Source organism: Odocoileus virginianus, chromosome 4, assembly GCF_023699985.2.
Source record: "Odocoileus virginianus isolate 20LAN1187 ecotype Illinois chromosome 4, Ovbor_1.2, whole genome shotgun sequence".
Classification (NCBI taxonomy): Eukaryota; Metazoa; Chordata; class Mammalia; order Artiodactyla; family Cervidae; genus Odocoileus; species Odocoileus virginianus.
This window is the reverse complement of record NC_069677.1, coordinates 88,940,635-88,961,288: the sequence shown is the minus strand read 5'-3', so window position 1 is coordinate 88,961,288 and position 20,654 is coordinate 88,940,635. Positions and strand designations below refer to the sequence as shown.

General features: G+C 38.3%; 1 protein-coding gene across 1 annotated transcript in view; it reads left to right on the top strand.

Moving 5' to 3' along the window:
- LOC110143434 (collagen alpha-6(VI) chain) overlaps nucleotides 1-20,654 on the top strand; it is a 154,765-nt gene that overhangs the window by 28,862 nt on the left and 105,249 nt on the right. The window contains exons 2-4 of the mRNA XM_070466993.1: nucleotides 15,124-15,221; nucleotides 17,508-18,095; nucleotides 19,384-20,004. Of these exons, the coding sequence (XP_070323094.1) occupies nucleotides 15,155-15,221; nucleotides 17,508-18,095; nucleotides 19,384-20,004 (1,276 nt within the window). The 5' untranslated portion in view covers nucleotides 15,124-15,154. The remainder of the gene's footprint in view (nucleotides 1-15,123; nucleotides 15,222-17,507; nucleotides 18,096-19,383; nucleotides 20,005-20,654) is intronic.

Sequence of the window (20,654 nt, the reverse complement as noted above, 5' to 3'; positions counted from 1 at the left end):
GCTTAATAATATAACAAACCCATGAAACTCTACCATTGTGAAAACTGGAATATTAACACTTACATATATCTGTAATAAGTTCCCTGTCAATTCCATTCCCCTGCCTCCCACATCCTATACATCCTAGGTCATGTGTTTATTGTTCTTTTGCTTTCTTTTCCCAATAGATTCTATTTTTTAAAGTAGTTTTAGATTCACATCAAAACTGAGCAGAGGTACAAAAAGGCACAGAAATTTCTCATGTACCCTAACCCCCCCATATGCACATGCATACCACATCAACAACCCCCATCAGAGTGGTACATTGGTTACAACTGATAAATCTACATGTACACATTATTACCACCCAGAGTCTGTATACTATGGTTCACTCTTAGTGTTGTCCATTTTATAGTGAAGTTGCTCAGTCATGTCCGATAGTTCTATGTTTAAGGTTTTGAGAGATTTCAATACTGTTTTTCATAATGACTGCACCAATTTCTATCACCACCAACAGTGTACAAGTGTTGCCTTTCTCCACATCAGCAGTTTGTTATATTTTTTTCTTTTTGATAGTAGCCATTCTAACAGGTGTGAACTGATCTCATTGTGGTTTTGATTTGCATTTCCCTGATGATTAATAATACTGACCATCTTTTCACTTGCCTGTTGGCCATCTGGATGTCTTCTTTGGATAAATGTCTATTCAGATCTTATGACCATCTCTAAATTGAGTCGTTTGGTTTTTTGGTATTGCGTGAGTTCTTTATGGGCTTCCCTGGTGAGTTCTTTATATATTTTGGATATTAACCCCTTATCAGATACATGATTTGCAAATATTTTCTACCATTGGACAGGTTGCCTTTTCATTTTGTTGGTGGTTCCTGAACACCTCACCTGACATATGTATACAAGAGCTTTCCCAGGAGTAGAATTGCCAGGGCACAGGCCTTGAGAATGTTCGCTTTTATAAGATAATGCCAAACTGCTTTCCAAAGTGGTTGTGCCAATTTGCATGTGCACCAACAATGTATGTGAGGTCTTGCTCATCTGTGTCCTCTTTAGTACTTGATTTTGTGAGGTTTTAAAATTTTTGCTGATTGTAAGATGACATCTCAGTGTGATCCTGATTCATATTTCCCTGAGCATAAATGAATTTGAATATTTCTTCATATGGTTAGTGCCTATATGTTCTTCAGGCAGGTCTATGCTTTCAGTTTATGTTTTTTGCCCAATTCATGGAAATTCTAGGAGTATTATATACTTTTGATACCATTTTTTTTACAAACTTTAAACTTTTTATTTGTATTGGGGATATAGCTGATTAACAATGTTGTGGTAGGTTAGGGTGAACAGCAAAGGGACTCAGCCATATAGATACATGCATCCATTCTCCCCCAAATCCCGCTCCCATCCCAGCTACCACATAACACTGAGCAAGGTTCCTTGTGCTATACCATAAGTCCTTATTGGTTGTCCATTTTAAATATTGCCGTATGTATATGACCTTCCCAAAGTCCCTAACTATCCTTTCCCTCTGGCAACCCTAAGTTTGTTTTCTAAGTCCATGAGTCTCTTTATTTTTGTAAATAAGTTCTTTTGTATCATTTCTTTTTAAATTCCACCTGTAAGGACTGTCATATGATATTTCTCTTTCTCTATCTGACTTACTTCAGTCAGTATGGCACTCTCTAGGTCTATCCATGTTGCTGCAAATGGCATTATTTCATTCTTTTTAATGGTTGAGTAATATTCCATTGTACCTATGTACCAAATCTTCTTTATCCATTCCCCTGTCGCTGGACATCGAGGTTGCTTCCATGTCTTGGCTATTGTAAACAGTGCTACAATGAATATTGGGGTGCATGTATTCTTTTGGATCATGTTTTTCTCCAGATATATGCCCAAGAGTTGGACTGCAGGCTCATATGGTAGCTCTATTTTTATTTTTCTAAGGAACTTCTGTATTGTTCTCAATAGTACCGATTTACATTCCCACCACATGTTAGGAGGGCTCCCTTCTCTCCACACTCTCTCTAGCATTTCTTGTTTGTGGAGTTTTTATGATAGCCATTCTGACCAGTGTGAGGTGATATCTCATTGTAGTTTTGATTTGCCTATCTCTAATAACTAGAGATATTGAACATCTTTTCATGTGCCTATTAGCCATCTGCATGTCCTCTTTACAGAAACTTCTATTCAGGTCTTCTGCCTATTTTTAAGTGGGTTATTTGTTTTGATACTGTTAAGCGTCATAAGCTGTTTGTAAAATTTGGAGACGAATCCCTTATCGGTCACTTTATTTGAAAATATGTTCTCCTTATCTGAGGGTTGTTGTTTTTTTTGCTTTGTTTATAGTTTCCTTTGCCATGAAAAACCTTTTGAGTTTAAGTAGTTCCCCTTTATTTTTGTTTTTTTCCCCCATTATTCTAGGAGATGGATCAAAAAAAAAAAATGTGATTGTGATTTGTGTCATAGAGTGCTCTGCCTATGTTTTCCACTAGGAGTTATATAGTGTCCAGTCTCACATTTAGGTCTTTGACCCATTTTGAGCTAATTTTTGTGTATGGAGTTAAAGAGTAATCTAAGTTCATTTTTTCACATGTGGCTGTTCAGTTTTCCCAGCACTGTTTGTTGAAGAGACTGTCTTTCCAATACTGTGTAGTCTTGCTTCTTTGTCATTGATTAATTGACCATGGGTGCATGGGCTTAATTCTGAGTTTTCTATCCTGTTCCATTCATCTATATTTCTATATTTCTATATTCCATTCATCTATATCTATCTATATATATATATATATATATATATTGCCAGTATCATACTGTTTTGATGACTGAAGCTTTGTAGTATAGTCTGAAGTCAAGAAGCCTGATTTCTCCAGCTCCATTTTTCTTTTTCAAGATTTCTTTGGCTATTTGGGGTCCTTTGTGTCTCCATACAAATTTTGAGATTTTTTTTTATTAGTTCTGTGAAAAAGGCCATTGGTAATTTGATATGGATTGCATCAGATCTGTAGATTGCCTTCAGTAGTATAATCATTTTGACAATTGACAATTGACATATTGATTCTTCCAATCCATAAACATAGTGTATCTTTCCATCTGTTTATGTCTAATAAAATAGAAAACCTGGAAGAAATGGACAAATTCTTAAAAAGATACAGTCTCCTTAGACTGAGACAGAAAGAAATAGAAAATATTAACAGACAAGTCACAAGCACTGAAATTGAAACTGAGATTAAAATCCTCCCAACAAACAAAAGTTCAGGATCTTACAGATTCACAGGCAAATTTTATCGAACATTTAGAGAAGAGCTAACACCAGTTCTTCTGAAACTGTTCCAAAAAGTTACAAAGGAAGGAAAACTTTCATACTCATTTACCAAGGCCACCATCACCCTGATACCAAAACCAGACAAAGATACCACAAAAAATAAAATTGCAGGTCAATATCACTGATGAACATAGATGCAGAAATTCTCAACAAAATACTAGCAATCTGAATCCAACAATATGTTAAAAAGATTTTACGCCATGATCAAGTGGGATCATCCCAGGGATGCAAGGTTTTTTCAACATCTGCAAATCAATCAATGTGATACTCCACATCAACAAATTGAACAATAAAAGTATATGATCATCTCAATAGATGCAGGAAGAGCTTTTGACCAAATTCAGCACCTATTTACAATAAAAACTCTCCAGAAAGTGGGCAGAGAGGGTACATAGCTCAACATAATAAAGGCCATATATGATAAACCTATAGTTAAAATCATACTCAATAGTGAAAAGCTAAAAGCATTCCCTCTAAAATCAAGAACAAAACAAAGATGACCACTCTCACCACTTTTATTCAACATAGTTTTGGAAGTCCTGGCTACAGCAATCAGAGAAGAAACAGAAGTAAAGGGAATCCTAACTGGAAATGAAGTTAAACTGTCACTGTTTGCAGATGACATGATACTATACATAGAAGATCCTAAGAATGCTACCAGAAAACTACTAGAACTCATCAATGTAACCATTGCAGGTTACAAAATTAATACACAGTAACCTGTTGCATTTCTATGCACTAACAATGAAAGATCAGAAACAGAAATTCAAGAAGCAATTCCATTTACCATCACATCAAAAAATAAAATAAAATACTTAGGAATGAACCTAAGGAGATAAGGAGACAAAAGACCTGTACTCCAAAACCTATAAGATGCTGATGAAAGAAATCAAAGAAGACATAAACAAATGGAAAGGTACTACCAATTCTTTATCAGTATTGTGAATATCTTTTTCCAATATGTAACCTCTCTTTCAATTTTCTTTCAGATATCTATTGTCAGAATCACTCATTCTAATATACTAAAATTTATCAGTTTGGGGGTTATTTTCTGGGTCTTGTTTAAGAAAAGTTTCCTTAAGTAAGATTGCCAATCCCAAAGAGGGCAGTGCCAAAGAATGGTCAAACTACTGTACAATCATGCTCATTTCACACACTAGCAAGGTCATGCTCAAAATCCTTCAAGGTAGACTTCAACAGTACGTGAACCAAGAGCTTCCATATGTACAAGGTGGATTTAGAAAAGACAGAGGAACCAGAGATCAAATTGCTAACATCAGTTGGATACTAGAAAAATCAAGGGAATTCCAGAAAAACATCTGCTTCTGCTTCATTGACTAGGCTAAAGTCTTTGACCATGTGGGTCACAGAAAACTGTGGAAGATTAAAAGAAAAATAAGAATACCAAACTACCTTACCTACCTCCTGAGAAACTGGTATGCAGGTCAAAAAGCAGTCGTTAGAACCAGACATGGAACAATGTACTGGTTCAAAATCTGGGAAGGAGTACATCAAGGCTGTATATTGTCACCCTGCTTATTTAATTTATATGCAGAGTACATCATGCAAAATGCCAAGCTGGATGAGTCACAAGCTGGAATCAAGATTTCTGGGAGAAACTTCAACAACCTCAGATATGCAGATGATACCACCCTTATGGCAGAAAGTGAAGAGGAACAAAAGAGCCTCTTGATGAAAGTAAAAGAGGAGAGTGAAAAATCTGGCTTAAAATTCAACATTCAAAAAACTGAGACCATGGCATGTGTTCCTATCACTTCATGGCAAGTAGATGGGAAAACAGTGATAGATTTTATTTTCTTGGGCTCCAAAATCACTGCAGACAGTGACTGCAGCCATGAAATTAAAAGACACTAGCTCCTTGGAAGAAAAGCTATGACAAAAGCAGATAGTTAAAAAGCAGAAACATCACTAGTCAAAGCTATGGTTTTCCAGTGGTCATGTATGGATGTGAGAGTTGGATGATAAAGAAGGCTGAACACCAAAGAATTGATGCTTTTGGACTGTGGTGTTGGAGAAGACTCTAGAGAGTCCCTTGGACTGCAAGGAGATCCAACCAGTCCATCCTAAAGGAGATCAGTCCTGGGTGTTCATTGGAAGGACTGATGCTGAAGCTGAAGCTCCAATACTTTGTCCACCTAATGTGAAGAACTGATTCATTGGAAAAGACCCTGATACTGAGAAAAACTGAAGGCAGGAGGAGAAGGGGACGACAGAGGATGAGATGGTTGGTTGTCATCACGGATTCAATGGACACGAGTTTGAGCAAACTCACGGTGAAGGACAAGGAAGCCTGGTCTGCTGCCATTCGTGGGGTCACAAAGCGTTGGATACAACTTAGTGACTGAACAGTAGCAAAGCAAGTTTGAGAATATATCCACCTAAATTAATACAAAATACTAGTTTTTACCTAATATTTTAAAGTTTTGTTTTTAACATTTAAGAACTTTATCCCTCTGTAGTTGACGTTTGTATACAGTGTGAAAGAGAGATCCAGTTTCACCTATTTCCATGTAAATAAGCATTCCCTCCCACCCAACTGGTCATCTCTGAACTGTATATTCCATTCCCTTGGAATATTGTTGTTCAGTAAAGCTTTATAAACTTTGTTATCAACACTTTACATATTACATATTTTAATTTTGCGGGGGGAGGAGGGTATTTGACATTGATACTTTGTTAACATGACTCTTCTAAAAGAACTATTAAGTTTTCTGGTTGCTTACTGTATTTGTATGGAAATGTGATTGACTTTTATATCTTGATGTTATGTGAAGACATCTTGAATACTTGTTATTTTTGATAACTTGTCTAGAGATGTAGACAGTCATATCACTTGTAAACAGTGATAATTTTATTTGTTCTTATTCTTTTTTTCATCCTTCAGGCTTTAATTTTGCCAGAACCTCAGAGTAAAGGAGGACCACCTCTATGCTTCTTCATTTTAGAGAGAGTATTTCTAATATTTTCCCATTAGGTTGGTTATCTCTTGCAGATTTTAAATATATATCCTTTATCAAGTTAAGTTTTCTTCTACTCCTAGTTTGCAAGTTTTTATAAAATTATGAATTAGGTGGTTTTTCTTTCATATTTACAGTTTATCTCCTTTAGTGTGTTGATGTGGTAATTAGGCATTTTCTAATTTTTTAGACCATATTCAGTCTTTTAAAAACTTTTAAAATGTACTTTTCCTCAATACTGTATGTCTATACAATTATAAATGTACTTTCATCTGCAGTTATTACAAAATATTGACTATATTCCCTTTGAGCCTGTCTTACATTTGTGCCTCCCATTCTCCCCACCATGTTGCCCACCCCTCAAAGTGGTAACCAGCAGTTTGTTCTTGGAGTCTGCATCTTTTTTGTTACACTCATTAGCTTGTTGCATTTTTTAGCTTTTACACACAAATGATATCATACAGTATTTGTCTTTCTCTGTCTGACTTACATTACTTAGTCTAATGCCCTGCAAGTCCATTCATGTTACTGCCAATGGCAATATCTCAGTCTTTTTATGGCTGAGTAGTATTCCATTGTATGTATATATGTGTATACATATACATACATATATACATATATGTACATATATACATATATACTTATATGTGTGTGTGTGTATATGTGTGTGTATATATATGTGTGTGTGTGTGTGTATATATATATATACATATATATATATATATATATACCATATCCTCTTTATCTGTTCAATCTGTTGATGGGCATTTCGATTGCTTCCATGTCTTGGCTTGTAAATAATGCTGCTGTGAACACTGGGGTGTGTGTATCTTTTTGAATTAGCATTTTGTTGTTTTGAATATATATCCAGGAAAGCAATTGCTGGGTTATATGGTAGTTTTATATTTATTCTTTGGGAAACCTTCATACTATTTTCAATAGTGGCTGAATCAATTTATATCCCTACCAACTAACCCTTTTCCCCACATCCTCACCAACATTTGTTATTTGTGTTCTCTTTGACGATGGCCTTTCTAAACAAGTTGAGGTGATAATCTTGTTGTGGTTTTGATTTGCATTCCCTGATGACTAGCAGTGTTGAGCATCTTTTCAAGTGCTTCTAGGCCATCTTCATTTCTTCTTTGGAAAAATGTATTTTCTAATTTTAAAAATACTTGCATACCTGACATAAACCCAACTTGATAATGGTGTATTGTCTTTTTTACACACTAAAGGAGTTGAATTGCTAGTGTTTTACTTAGGATTTTTTGTATTTATACTCATGAATAAAATGGATATTTAATTTTCCTTTCTCTTACAGTACTTAACTGGTTTGCATATTGAGATTTTACTGGTTCCGTGTAACTGAAAGGATGAGTATTCATCTTTTTCTAATCTCTGAAATAATTTGTAAAAGTTTCAGATGATCTGTTTCTTTAAAGTTTGGTGGAACTTACCAATAAATCCATCTAGGCCTGGGATTTTCTTCCTGTGAATATTTTAAAATACTGCTTCAATTTTTTAAAAGTCTTTGCCTTATTTACTACAGTTATGTCTTCTTTTTCATTTATACAATTAACAATTTATGCTTTCTCTCTTTATTTTCATTTTGATCAGTCTATTTTGAGGTTTGTGTTTTCAAAACTTAATCTTCTTTATATATTTTTCATTGAATTTCAAAACTTAAAATTAATCAATAAGTTAAAATCAATTAATTTCAATTAATTTTGTTTTACTTTTCAATTAATTTCAACTTAATTTTTTTAATAAATTCAATTTATATATATATATATTTTCATTTATTTTTATTAGTTGGAGGCTAATTACTTTACAATATTGTAGTGGTTTTTGCCATACATTGACATGAATCAGCCATGGATTTACATGTGTTCCCCATCCCGATCCCCTCTCCCGCCTCCCTCCCCATCCCATCCCTCTGGGTCTTCCCAGTGCACTGGCCCTGAGCACTTGTCTCATGCATCCAACCTGAATTGAACTTTAAACATTATCATTAATTAATTAATTTCAATTAAAAACTGTACAGGCAATCCCTGAAAGTATTTTATGTTTGTTTCATAATTTGCTGATTTCTGCTCAAAGTTTTAGTACTTTAGTCTCTCTGGAGTACTTTTGGATTTATTCTGTAATTTTTCTAAGTTGGACACTTCATTCCTGGTGGATCTGCCTCCTTGGAATTTTAGTCCCCTCAAGTTTATGTCATGGGATCTAGGAGGACTCCAGCATCTTTGGACCTGGAAAGGATCAGCAGTCTAGACACCTCCTCCTCTGGCCAGTGTGAGCCCTTCCCACATAGGACCTGCAGGGGCTCTGGGGCAGCTTCTTCCGCAGAATTGGTTCAGGAGGCGGCTCAATATGTTTGTGTGCTCTTAGCTTAATTATCCGTGGGGTTTTTTTCCCCTTCTAGTACTATTTACTAGATCACAGAATGGTTCCCAGTGCGGAGCTGCTAGAATTCAGAGAGAATGTAGCTCTTGTGTCTCAGATGAGAAGCACACAGAAGTGAAGTGCATCCGAAGTCACACAACAGTTTAGAGACTGCATGAACACAGGTCCTGAGACTGTATAGCCAGAGCTCTTTCTGATGAGCTGAGCGCCCCTCAGCACAGAAGGGTGTGCTTCCTCAGCACAGAAGGGTGTGCATTTTACAGTGTCGAGGGCACCTGCATGACCTTGTTCAAATACGACCTCCATGCATAGCCTCTTTCTGTGTTTCTAGAAAATGCACTTGGGGGAAAGTGTGACATGAACAGTAAAACTGTGAAACTGACTTGGCAAGCAAGGGCCCACTCGTGTGTTCTGTTTTGCTCACCATTGTCGATTCAATGTTTATTTGTTGCTGCTGTCTGCCAAGGATTTATCCCAACAGCATTTCAACATGAACTTAACTCTCACTTTGAATATTTTTCTTTTTACTTTTTGACTTATAAGAAGGGAGGAAGGGAAACAGTGAGGAAATGAGGCATTTACTAAGCAAACAATCACTTGCCTTGAACTTTGTGACACAGGCTCAGCATTGTTTCTTATAATACAAAAGCTGACAGTTTTTTTGTTTCCAAAGAAAAGTAAAATTGGTACTTAGAAATGATGTTTCCTGTGTGCTCACTTGAAAGAAATGGCACTTATCTTAATTCTACTGAAGTCTTTTTTATATCCCTTACTGACTTTTAATATTTTTTCAAAGACATATCCTATTAGATTATGAATTGGCTCATAGGGGCAGAGATCTCCCTGAAGCCCCTGGTTCTTAATAGCCTCAGGAGAAGTGTTGCACAAGTTCTAAATATTCTGGGTGTGGAGCCAAAGACAGGGTGACTGTATTGCTTTTGCAGCTGTAGTTTAAATTAGAAACATTCTACCTTCTCAAAAGAAAGTTTACAGAGATCCAGATTTTTTCACTCTATTTTTATAAAATGAGCTATTATTCATATACATTATGTTGTTTTAAGGCATAGTGATTTTTTAACTTTTATACATTATGAATGGTCATCACTGCAAGACCAGTTACCGTCTGTCACCAGACAAAGTAGTTATAATGTTATTGACTATTCTGTATACATTACACCCTTGTGACATTTATTTTATAGCTAGAAGTTTGTATCTCTTACTCTCCTTCATCTATTTCATCTGTTCCCCAATTCCAGCATCCCTCTAGCAATAACGAATTTGCTCTCTGTACTATGAGTCTGTTTCCATTTTGTTTTGTTCATTTATGGTTTAGATTCCACATAAAAGTGAAATCAGACAGTATTTGGTTTTCTCCATCTTAATCTAAACATAGAATAATGGAAAAACAAGATGCATATATACAACAAAATGTTACTCAGCCATAAAAAACAGTGGAACCTTGCCATTTGCAACCACATGGATGGACCTTGAGGGTATTATGCTCAAGGTTTTGAGATCCAAATTTTTTAAGGTTTTTCTTAAAATGTATGATTTTGGAAAAGGTATATTAGCCCAGTTTGCCCAAATCAGAATGAATGGAGTACTAAAAATTCTGATTAAAGAGATTTGTACTTTTGAGACTGTTTCTAAAATAAGAAGTGATCAGACTACTGCTATATTAACATTGGGTGCACCACGAATTTAAGTTTTATGTTATGTTATTACTCTAAATACCATCTCCTTTGTTCTCCCCTCATTTCTTTGAGTATTTACAACTTTGGTTTTAAATAATTACGTATTTTAAACATTTAAGAATGTAAATCCTGATCATGTCTGGTAAAAGAACAACATACCGATTATAGGCAATCCACCAGGTGGTAAAAATGGGCCCAGGCTTACCCTGCATTGACAGAGATTTCATCTTCCTGCTGTCCGTACTGGACCCTTGTATGCTTTCTCACTCACAGAGCAGGTGTACATAAAACCCCAAGAGCCCCTTCCACTGGTTTCCACATTGTATATATAGCCTTACAATACACTAGGTTTTGCATTCCATTCAAAGTTTCAAAAAATTGTTTAACAGGATGCTATCTGAAAGAACTCAACTTTTCAGGAGATGATAAGATTGAACATTGACATCTTAGGAGTCGGTGAGCTACAGTGGACAGGAATGGGTGAATTTAATTCATATGGCCATCATATCGACTACTGTGGGCAACTGTCCCTTAGAAGACATGGAGTAGCCCTCATAGTCAACAAAAAGACTGAAATGCAGTACTTCGGTGCAATCTCAAAAACAGCAGAATGATCTCAATTAATTTCCAAGGCAAACCACTCAGCATCACAGTAATCCAAGTCTATGCCTTACCACTAATGTGGGAGAAGCTGAAGTTGAATGGTTCTAGGAAGAGCTACCTTCTAGAACTAACACCAAAAAAAGAGAGATGTCCTTTTCATAGCGGGGGATTATAATGCAAAAATAGGAAGTCAAAAGATACCTAGAATAATAAGCAAGTTAGGCCTTGGAGTACAAAATGAAGCAGGGCAAAGGCTAACAGAGTTTTGCCAAGAGAATGTACTGGTCATGGCAAACACCCTCTTCCAACAATATAAGGACAATCTACACATGGACATCACCAGATGGTCAATACCAAAATCAGATTGATCATATTCTTTGCAGCTGAAGATGGAGAAGCTCTATAGAGTCAGCAAAAACAAGACCTGGAGCTGAGGGTGGCTCAGCTCATAAGCTCCTTTTGATAAGATTTGGGCTTAAATTGAAGAAAGTAGGGAAAACCACTAGGCCATTCAGGTATGACCTAAATCAAATCCTTACAATTATACAGTGGAGGTGATGAGTAGATTCAAAGAATTAGATATGATAGACAGAGTGCCTGAAGAACTATGGCCTGAGGTTCATAACATTGTACAGGAGGTGGTGACCGAAACCATCCCCAAGAAAAAGAAATGCAAGAAAACAAGGTAGCTGTCTGATGAGGGCTTACAAAAGCTAAACAAAAGAGAGAAGCAAGAGGTGAAGGAGGAAGGGAAAGATAAACCCACTGAATGCAGAGTTACAGAGAATAGTAGGGAGAGATAAGAGTGCTTTCTTAAGAGAACGATGCAAAGAAATAGAGGAAAACAATAGAATAGGAAAGACTATAGATCTCTTCAAGAAAATCAGAGATACCAAGAAAACATTTCATGCAAAGATGGACACAATAAAGGACAGGACCAAGAAGGAGAAGATATTACAGAAGATTCTAACAGAAGCAGAAGATATTAAGCAGAGGTGGCAAGAATACACGGAAAAACTATGCAAAAAAAAAAGGTCTTCATGACCTGGATGACCGTGTTGGTGTGATCACTCACCTAGAGCCAGACATCCTGGAATGTGAAGTCAAGTGGGCCTTAGGAAGCATCACTACGAACAAAGCTAGGGGAGGAGATGGAATTCCAGCTGAGCTATTTCAAATCCTAAAGGATGATGCTGTGAAAGTGTTGTACTAAATATGCCAGCAAATTTGGAAAACTCAGCAGTGGCCACAAGACTGGAAAAGGTCAGTTTTCATTCCAATCCCAAAGAAAGGCAATGCCAAAGAATGTTTAAACTACCATTCAGTTGCGCTCACTTCATATGCTAGCAAGGTAATGCTCAAAATCCTTCAAGCTGGGTTTCAACAGTACAAGAACCGAGAACTTCCAGATGTATAACCTGAATTTCAAAAAGGCAGAGGAAACAGAGATCAAATTGCCAACATCTGTCGATGTTGTAGGGAAAGCACTGGAGTTCCAGGAAAAACTTCTGCTTCACTGACTACGCTAAAGTCTTTGACTGTGTAGATCGCAACAAACTGTGGAAAATTCTTAAAGAGATGGGACTATCAGTCTTCTGAGAAACCTGTATGCAGGCCAAGTAGCAACAGCTAGAACCAGACACAGAGCAATGAATGGACTGGTTCCAAATTGGGAAAGGAGTACATCAAGGCTGTTTATTGTAATCCTGTTTATTTAACTTACATGCGGAGTACATCATGTGAAATCCCGGGTTGGTTGAATCAAACCAATCAATCCTAAAGGAAATCTACCCTGAATATTCATTTGGTAAGACTGCTGCTAAACCTGCAGTTCCAATATTTTGGCCACTTGATGTGAAGAGTTGATTCATTGGAAAAGAGTCTGATGCTGGGAAAGATTGAAGGCAAGAGGAGAAGGGGGTGACAGAGGATGAGATGGTTGGATGGCATCACTGAGTCAATGGACATGAGTTTGAGCAAACTCTGGGAGACAGTGAAGGACAGGGAAGCCTGGTGTGCTGTAGTCCATGGGCCCGCAGAGTCAGAACACGACTTAGTGACTGGACGATGGCAGTACTGACCACCTGCGTGGGGAAATGTCCAGATGCTGCATGCTATTTGTGTCCTTCCTAACTGACCCTCGTTTTTCTATCCAGGTCTTAACTTGCATTCAGTACTATTTTCTTCCATCTTTGTTATTTATCCTCTTGAGCAACCTAAAGCTTCTTCTCTTATCTCTCAGAACTCCTAAAGATAGCACTCGTTTATAAATTTCATAATGTAAACAGATGAGAAGTGAACAACATAAAGCTGTGGTTTGAAAAGCAAAAATAAAAAGGCATGAAAACAAATACCAGGATCTATCCCTTAATACTTAGGAAAAAATAGACATAGAATCAAAAACTTGGAGACACTTTCTGTGTTAATGATATTTTTTGGTATTGTATATAGAATGAATAAACAACAAGGCCCTACTGTAAAGCATTATGGTTCAATAAACCATAATGGAAAAAGGATAAGAATATATTTATATATAACGGAATCATTTTGCTGTGTATCAGAAATTGACACAATATTGTAAATCAGCTATTCTTCAATAAGATAAATTTTAGAAAAACAGTATTAGTTTGGGATGCAGAGGAACTGAGTGCTGCAGTCCAGATTTCAAATCAGAGTGATTTGGGTTTTAGTCTTAACTAGGGCCCGTTTTATCCATGTCATCTTGAATCACATTCCCCTTTATGAAGCTGCTTCCTTACCTGCAAAATAGGGACAATAAGATGACCTGCTTATAGGTTTGCCATCAATATCAAACAGGAGAACACGTGTAAAGCTGATGAGACAGGGCATGGCACATGGTCAAGGCCGACCAGAGAATCTATACAGAGTATGACTTAATTTTCACTTTGGGCAATCCACGTTTGGGCTAAACTTTCTCTTAATGAAAAGATGGTCTGAATATAACCTCTTAAGGGCTCCTTCCAGCTTCCTGATTTCCTCTGAAACAGAACAGATAAACTGACTCAAAATTCAGTTTATCTGACTTTAAACAGTTTAAACTGACTCAGCCTGAAAAGTTTATATCATCCAAAGTTCCTATGAAGGAAAGAACAGAATCCCAAATTCCAGAATGTCAGAGGGACGATGGAGTAGGTGAGGAAATGGTGATGGAATTTTTTGTGGCAAAGGTCCATTTTCTGAAAGGGTAAAATATTACACAATAGGAGACTGCCTGACAAAGGAATGAGATAGCCATAGCCACATGTATCAAACACATGTTTGGGTAAGAATTAAGCAGAAAAGAGAAGTGCTAGTTTATTATCATGGACCAATTCATTTTTCATTCAGTGGGTGAATGAGTGGATGGATGAGCCCAACTTGCTTAATTATCAGATTTATTGTCAATATCTTCAATATCCTAATTTATCCAATGAAATGAAAATTCAAGGTGGCTGAAAATGTTTTAGGCCAAATTAGAATCAGAAAGCCCTTGATTCATATGGTTATAAGTAGTTGGAAGCAAACTGGTACAAATTGTGTCATTCTGAGGAGCAAGACATCATATGGGATAGGGAGAATCACTACTTATTTCTTTATGTCTTCTCTCAAATCTAAGAATAAAGGGAAATGGTTACTTGCTAATTATGTAAGAAAAGGAGTAAAGAAAATTTTGACCACATCTATAAATACTTCTCAAATATGAAACATACCTACATGTTCATGATGGAAAAATTACAAGTCAGGCCTTAGACTGTGTCCCAACTGTGAACTCTAAATTGTCTGTGTAATGAGTGGACAGAGGATAAGACTGGGGAAAATAATTACTAGGAACACATAATATTGGTGGAACTAGAATGCATCTGGCTACTTCCACTGGCTATCCAAAATCTCATGTTTCTACGGGGTCTGGGGACCAGAAGAAACTTTTTTATGATTCTGTAAATGTTGTAAATGTTGGCGGTTCATTTTTCCACAAAGCACAGATCAAATAGTCAGGGAACCTCAGAAATTCCTTGTCTTCTGTTGTAGCGAATTTATCATGTAATTTTGTGTGCTCATATGTGTGTGAGTCTTGATTTCTAAGTAATATCCACAACAATTTTAGATGTTTATGTTTTTGCCTTTTCAGATTTCCAGTTGGCGATTTTTCAGGTTAAAATATGAAAATGCTGCTCATTTTGTTCCTTATAATAATTTGTTCGCATGTTTCTGTCAACCAACATTCTGGTAAGGAAAATAATGAAAGGAATTAATTTCCTTAATTCTCATTATGGAAAATAGATAATATATGAGTCTGACTTGCTTAAAATATAAGAGTTTTGTTTTGTTTTGACTGTGATGATGGTGAGGGTGGGGGGAGTGGTAGCTCAATTTCTTTGATGTCACCCCATGTTCCTTTGAAAATCATTTGTTTCTGGGGTTTATTCCCTCTTCACGATAGAAAGATATGACAGCTGTTTTCTTGTCCTCAGTTTCAGCTTCTCCTAGGTCTTCTGGGAGGTTGCATTTTCATGTGCAACCTTCTCTTTTCACATTAAGTTCAGGCTAAGGAAAATTTGAAATGTCTCTTCCTACTTTGTTTGTTCCAAAATATTTGTCTTGGTCAAACATCCAGATTTGGCTCCAGTTTAAACTGTGTGTCTGCTGATTGTAAAGCAGGTGCTTTTACCCTGAAGAGGGAACTTCAGAGCTGTCCACTGTCTGTCAGCAGTCTATGTCCAATGGACTTGAAGTCAAAATACTGGTCAAGCCTTCACGGCCCTTACCACCTCCTAAAAAATCAGTCACTTCATGTCCAGGGCCACCTAGATTGGTTTTACAGTTTTGTTTTGTTTTGTTTTTTTTCCCAAGGACTCTGACCTTGGAAGCAAGTTTTCTGGAGAGGTAAATTCTCTGCCCTGAAAACATATTCCTTTGATGTCTCACTGGGCCTGATATTAAGCTCTTCAAAGAGGCGATGCTTTTTCTCCAGTTCCATGGTTCAGATAGAGTGATGGGCCTGGTTAAAACCTAAATATGTCTCCTGTGCCAGTGGCTACATTTCTTTCCTCCACACAGATGTGGGCGTTTGTCTATGAATAGAAAGTTGAGCCACCCTAGGCAGTCCTCACCTGACCGTCCTCGGAGGGGTCCCAGCCTTCTGGCGTTGGCTCCCCCTCACTTAGTGTTTTCCCGGAGATGCTGCTGGATGTACGATCATCAAAGGAATCTCAAACTAGCTGAAATCAGGTTGCTTAGAAGAAAAGAAAGGACGATTGTTATCCATTATGCCTTGATTGGACTTCTCTAAAGAGAATGAAGTAACATGCAGGGGTACCAAGGCTGTTTTCCTAGCAGTTGTCGACAGGAAAAAATTGAAGTTCCTTTCATTTGATCAGAATTTATATAGTAACTATTTCAGATAATCAGAATATCAGAGTAAAGAGAGACCTTAGATATTTTCTAGTTGAATCTACCCATTTTAATTATGAGGAAATTGAGGCCCAAGTATGTCAAATGGCTTGTTAGAGCTGGGAGAATTAGCTGATAACAAAGTCAGGACTCAGGTTGCTTGTTCAGTTTCACTATGTTTTCTTAAACATAAAACATCCAGACACACACAGGTATGTCCCTCCCTTCCCTGGACAAGAAATGGATCTTATATTACAGTCATGAGAACTCTGAATTCAAGCTAGCAGACAAACCACCAACAAATTATATTTTGTGCTTGAACCAAATGCTTCTCTATTACATACAAATATAGTTTCACATACCTAACATTCAATCTGGCATTGAATGAAGCCTTAAAAGCTCAGCAAAATATTCATTCCTATGTAAAAATTACATTATCAATAGAAACTTAACTATAATCTCTTTCCTAGCTGAAGGTATACTGGTTTCTGTCACACTTTTCATATGTGAGAATAAATTTACCAATTACAATGCCCACTCGACTCATCAAAAAATATCGTAAATAACCTTAAGACAGATTAACACATCTCATATTTATGATTTTTAGGATTTTTTAAAACTCATCAGTTTGACACTTTGAATACAAAACCAATATGTTTATAAGTTAATTAGGTCACTTGTATTGTTTAAAAATAAGTCAAAATGAAAGGCTATTTTTTTCAGTTTTCTCCATTCAGCAAATTTAATTCATTCTCAATGAAACTGTTTATCTTGTTGCTATAAACTGAGGTCAAATTTTGAAAGAAGAAAAAGACACAAGGGAAATTATCCACTAAACATATAAAAACCCATGATATTTTACTTCTTCATATGTAGCTATTTCTACTTAATTCCTTGCAAAAGTGTTGCTTAATTTCATGATCAGTTCAAATGAGAAGGCTTATAAAAGAATTAGCCTAAGAAACAAATACTTCTCTTGAGAGAATACGTATTATTTTCAGTGCATTGGAAAGATATTACAAATGCAAGTAAAAGAGGGAAGTAAGTTTTTCCCATATGGTTGGCATTAAACTTGGCAGTAAATGTTTGAAGTTTGCTTTCATTGTGTTTGTGGGTTTGTAGGTCCGGAGTATGCTGATGTGGTGTTTCTAGTGGACAGCTCCGACCGCCTGGGAATTAAGTCCTTCCCGTTTGTGAAGGCCTTCATCAACAAGATGATCAGTAGCCTCCCCATAGAGGCTGACAAGTACCACGTGGGCCTGGCCCAGTACAGCGACGGCCTCCATGAAGAGTTCCAGCTCAGCACCTTCAAGAGCAGGGGCCCCATGTTGAACCACCTCAAGAAGAACTTCGGGTTCCTGGGGGGCTCCCTGCGGATTGGGAACGCTCTCCAGGAGGTCCACAGGGCCTACTTCTCCAGCGGGAGGGACAAGAAACAGTTTCCCCCGATCCTCGTGGTCCTGGCTTCCGCCGAGTCCGAAGATGCTGTGGAAGAGGCCGCCGAAGCGCTGCGCAAAAATGGGGTGAGGATCGTCTCTGTGGGGATGCAGGGGGCGTCTGAGAAGACCCTGAAGGCCATGGCCACGGGCCAGTTCCACTACAGCCTCCGGACGGTCAGGGACCTCAGCACGTTCTCCCAAAACATGACGCAGATTCTCAAGGATGCAGCTCAATACAAGGACGGGGCAGTCAATGACGTCCTTGTGGAAGGTGGGTCAGGGCGCCTGTGTAGGGACAATGATGATAAAATACTTTCAGAAAATCAACACGAGGAAAGGGTGCAGACTCTGCGAGCATCTCTTTCCCCAAAAGCTGAGTTGCATTTTCAGGTGTTAATTTCTGCATGCCCCACGATTGCGGCCCTTTTAATCCAGTAAACTTGGGAAGCCTTGGTTTTCCATGTTTCACTTATCTCACTGCCTACTGTTTATAGGCTGCCTCCTCCCTGCCACCCAGCTGTCTGAGCTTTCTCCCTGGGCTTCGGCTGCTATGTAGCTTCACTTCTGGTTCATTTGAGAGGACAACTTGCTCCTAAAGAAATCCTTAATTCCTGAAGCCATGTAAAATCATCACAGACGGTTACAACTTGAAACAACTTCAGGGAGTCCAAAACCTCTGTTCCACAGAGAGGAAGCTGCAGGCGCTCTTGGAGGCGATATGGCCTGGCCCTGGGCCCGGCTGTGGTCTGGAGTCAGAGCCACACCTGGGTGGGTTCAGCCCCACACTCGCTCCTTCCTGCAGCTGTGTTCTAAATCAGCGTTCCCGTGCCCTGCTCCAACCCAACCTGCTCTCTTGGTCCGTCCCCTTGTACTGTTCTATTAGCAAGGATGGCCAAGCATTTATGAACATCACTCAAGATAGGGACAGGGGAGAGCTGGTAAAAACAAAAAAGCAAAACTTTGCTCTAACTGTACAAGTCCAGACAAGTGACATAATAAACTCACATTATGTCTGGTTGTCAGAGTGAAGTGACGTATATTGACAATAGAGAATGCTTTCTTGTAGTAATCTAAGAAAATATGGAATCTTATTACTAGTATTTTCCCCAGATAAAATATTAGAACATCAACTGCTATTACTTTTCCATCCTTTAAGAATGTTTGGACTATGACTGCTGGTTTTAGTAGTGGATTTGAACACAATAGCAGCTTCTGTTAACTGAGTGACTTTTTATGTGCCATTCCCCATGCTAAACTTGACATGATCTCATTTAATCCGTGCAACTCTATGAGATCAATATTCTTGTTACCTGTATGTTACAGATGTAGAAACTGAAGCCAGGAGGTGAGCTAAGATCCAGTTCTTGTGCCCAGGACCCCTTGATCTCAGCTTCATCATCAGTTTGGATACCTCCTTCCTTCTTTAAGTGCATAACCAAGCTCTAATTGCTTGGTTATTCTATGTGCATCCTATTTATAATTGCTCATAATTCCACGTGTCTTTAATGCCAAACAGAGATGCTGAATTAAAACTCTGCCTGTTCATTCCTTGCCTGCAGTTTGCCAAGGCCCTTCCGTGGCTGACGTTGTGTTCCTGTTGGATATGTCCACCAACAGCAGCTGGGAGGACTTTGACTATCTTAAAGAATTCCTGGAAGAAAGCATATCTGCTCTGGACATCAAGGAAAACTGCATGAGGGTTGGCCTCGTGGCCTATGCCAATGAGACGAAGGTGATTAGCACCCTGAGCAGGGGTGTAAACAAATCGGAGGTTCTGCAGGACATCCAGAGCCTTGCTCCCCAGGCCGGGAAGGCCTACACTGGAGCCGCCCTGAGAAAGATCAGGAAGGAAGTCTTCAGCGTGCAGCACGGCAGTCGGAAAAACCAGGGGGTGCCGCAGATCGCCGTGCTTGTGACCCACAGCCCATCCCAGGACAACGTGACCAAGGCCGCTGTGAACCTCCGGCGCCAGGGGGTGACCGTCTTCACCGTTGGCGTAGAGGGGGCCAGCGACACCCAGCTGGAGAAGATTGCGTCTCACCCCGCCGAGCAGTACGTGTCCCAGCTGAAGTCCTTCTCTGACCTGGCTGCCCACAACCAGACGTTTCTGAAGAAGCTGCGGAATCAGATCACACACACGGTCTCTGTCATTTCCGAACGGACCGAGACCCTCAAAGCCGGTAAAGCCTCTTGCAGGAGTAGTCTCATCCTATTGCTCTTTTTCTTGTCTTACAGGTGTTCTGTCTGCACAAGGGCTTGGTGGGTGTGACGCAGGGAGAGAGGGTTGAATCCCTGGCTTTTTAATTTAACCCAATAATTTAATTATTTAATTTAACCAATAATAGGAAATGTAAATTGGGGGAGAATAAAAGCTATTGAGGTGTTGGAATGGGAAGAAGGGATTTTTTTTTTTAATTTCCTCTTTTGTGCAGCTTTACTTATATTCTTCATTATTTCTTGACACCCCGGAACACCTTCCTTAGCTATTTCTCCCCCTGCCCTGCTTCCTTTCTTGCTTTTGCCTCTTGTGTTTCTCTGCTCTTTCCTTAGTTTCTTTTTGTGTGTGGAATTTTCTCTCCCTTCTCTCCTTCCCTAGCCTCAAATTCCAACTTAGAGAATACACAGGAAGCATCATCTGGACTGGACAGGGTAATGAATTTACTGGGAAGTACTATTCTAGTATCAGTGAGTTTAGAGGGAGACAGTGAGCAAGGTACTTGTATATTTCATACATAGGCATGTATGCTACATAAATGATGTGTGCATACACAAGATTTACATATGTCTGCATCCTTCAACGTATATTTATAGTATGTTGATCCCAAAAGTG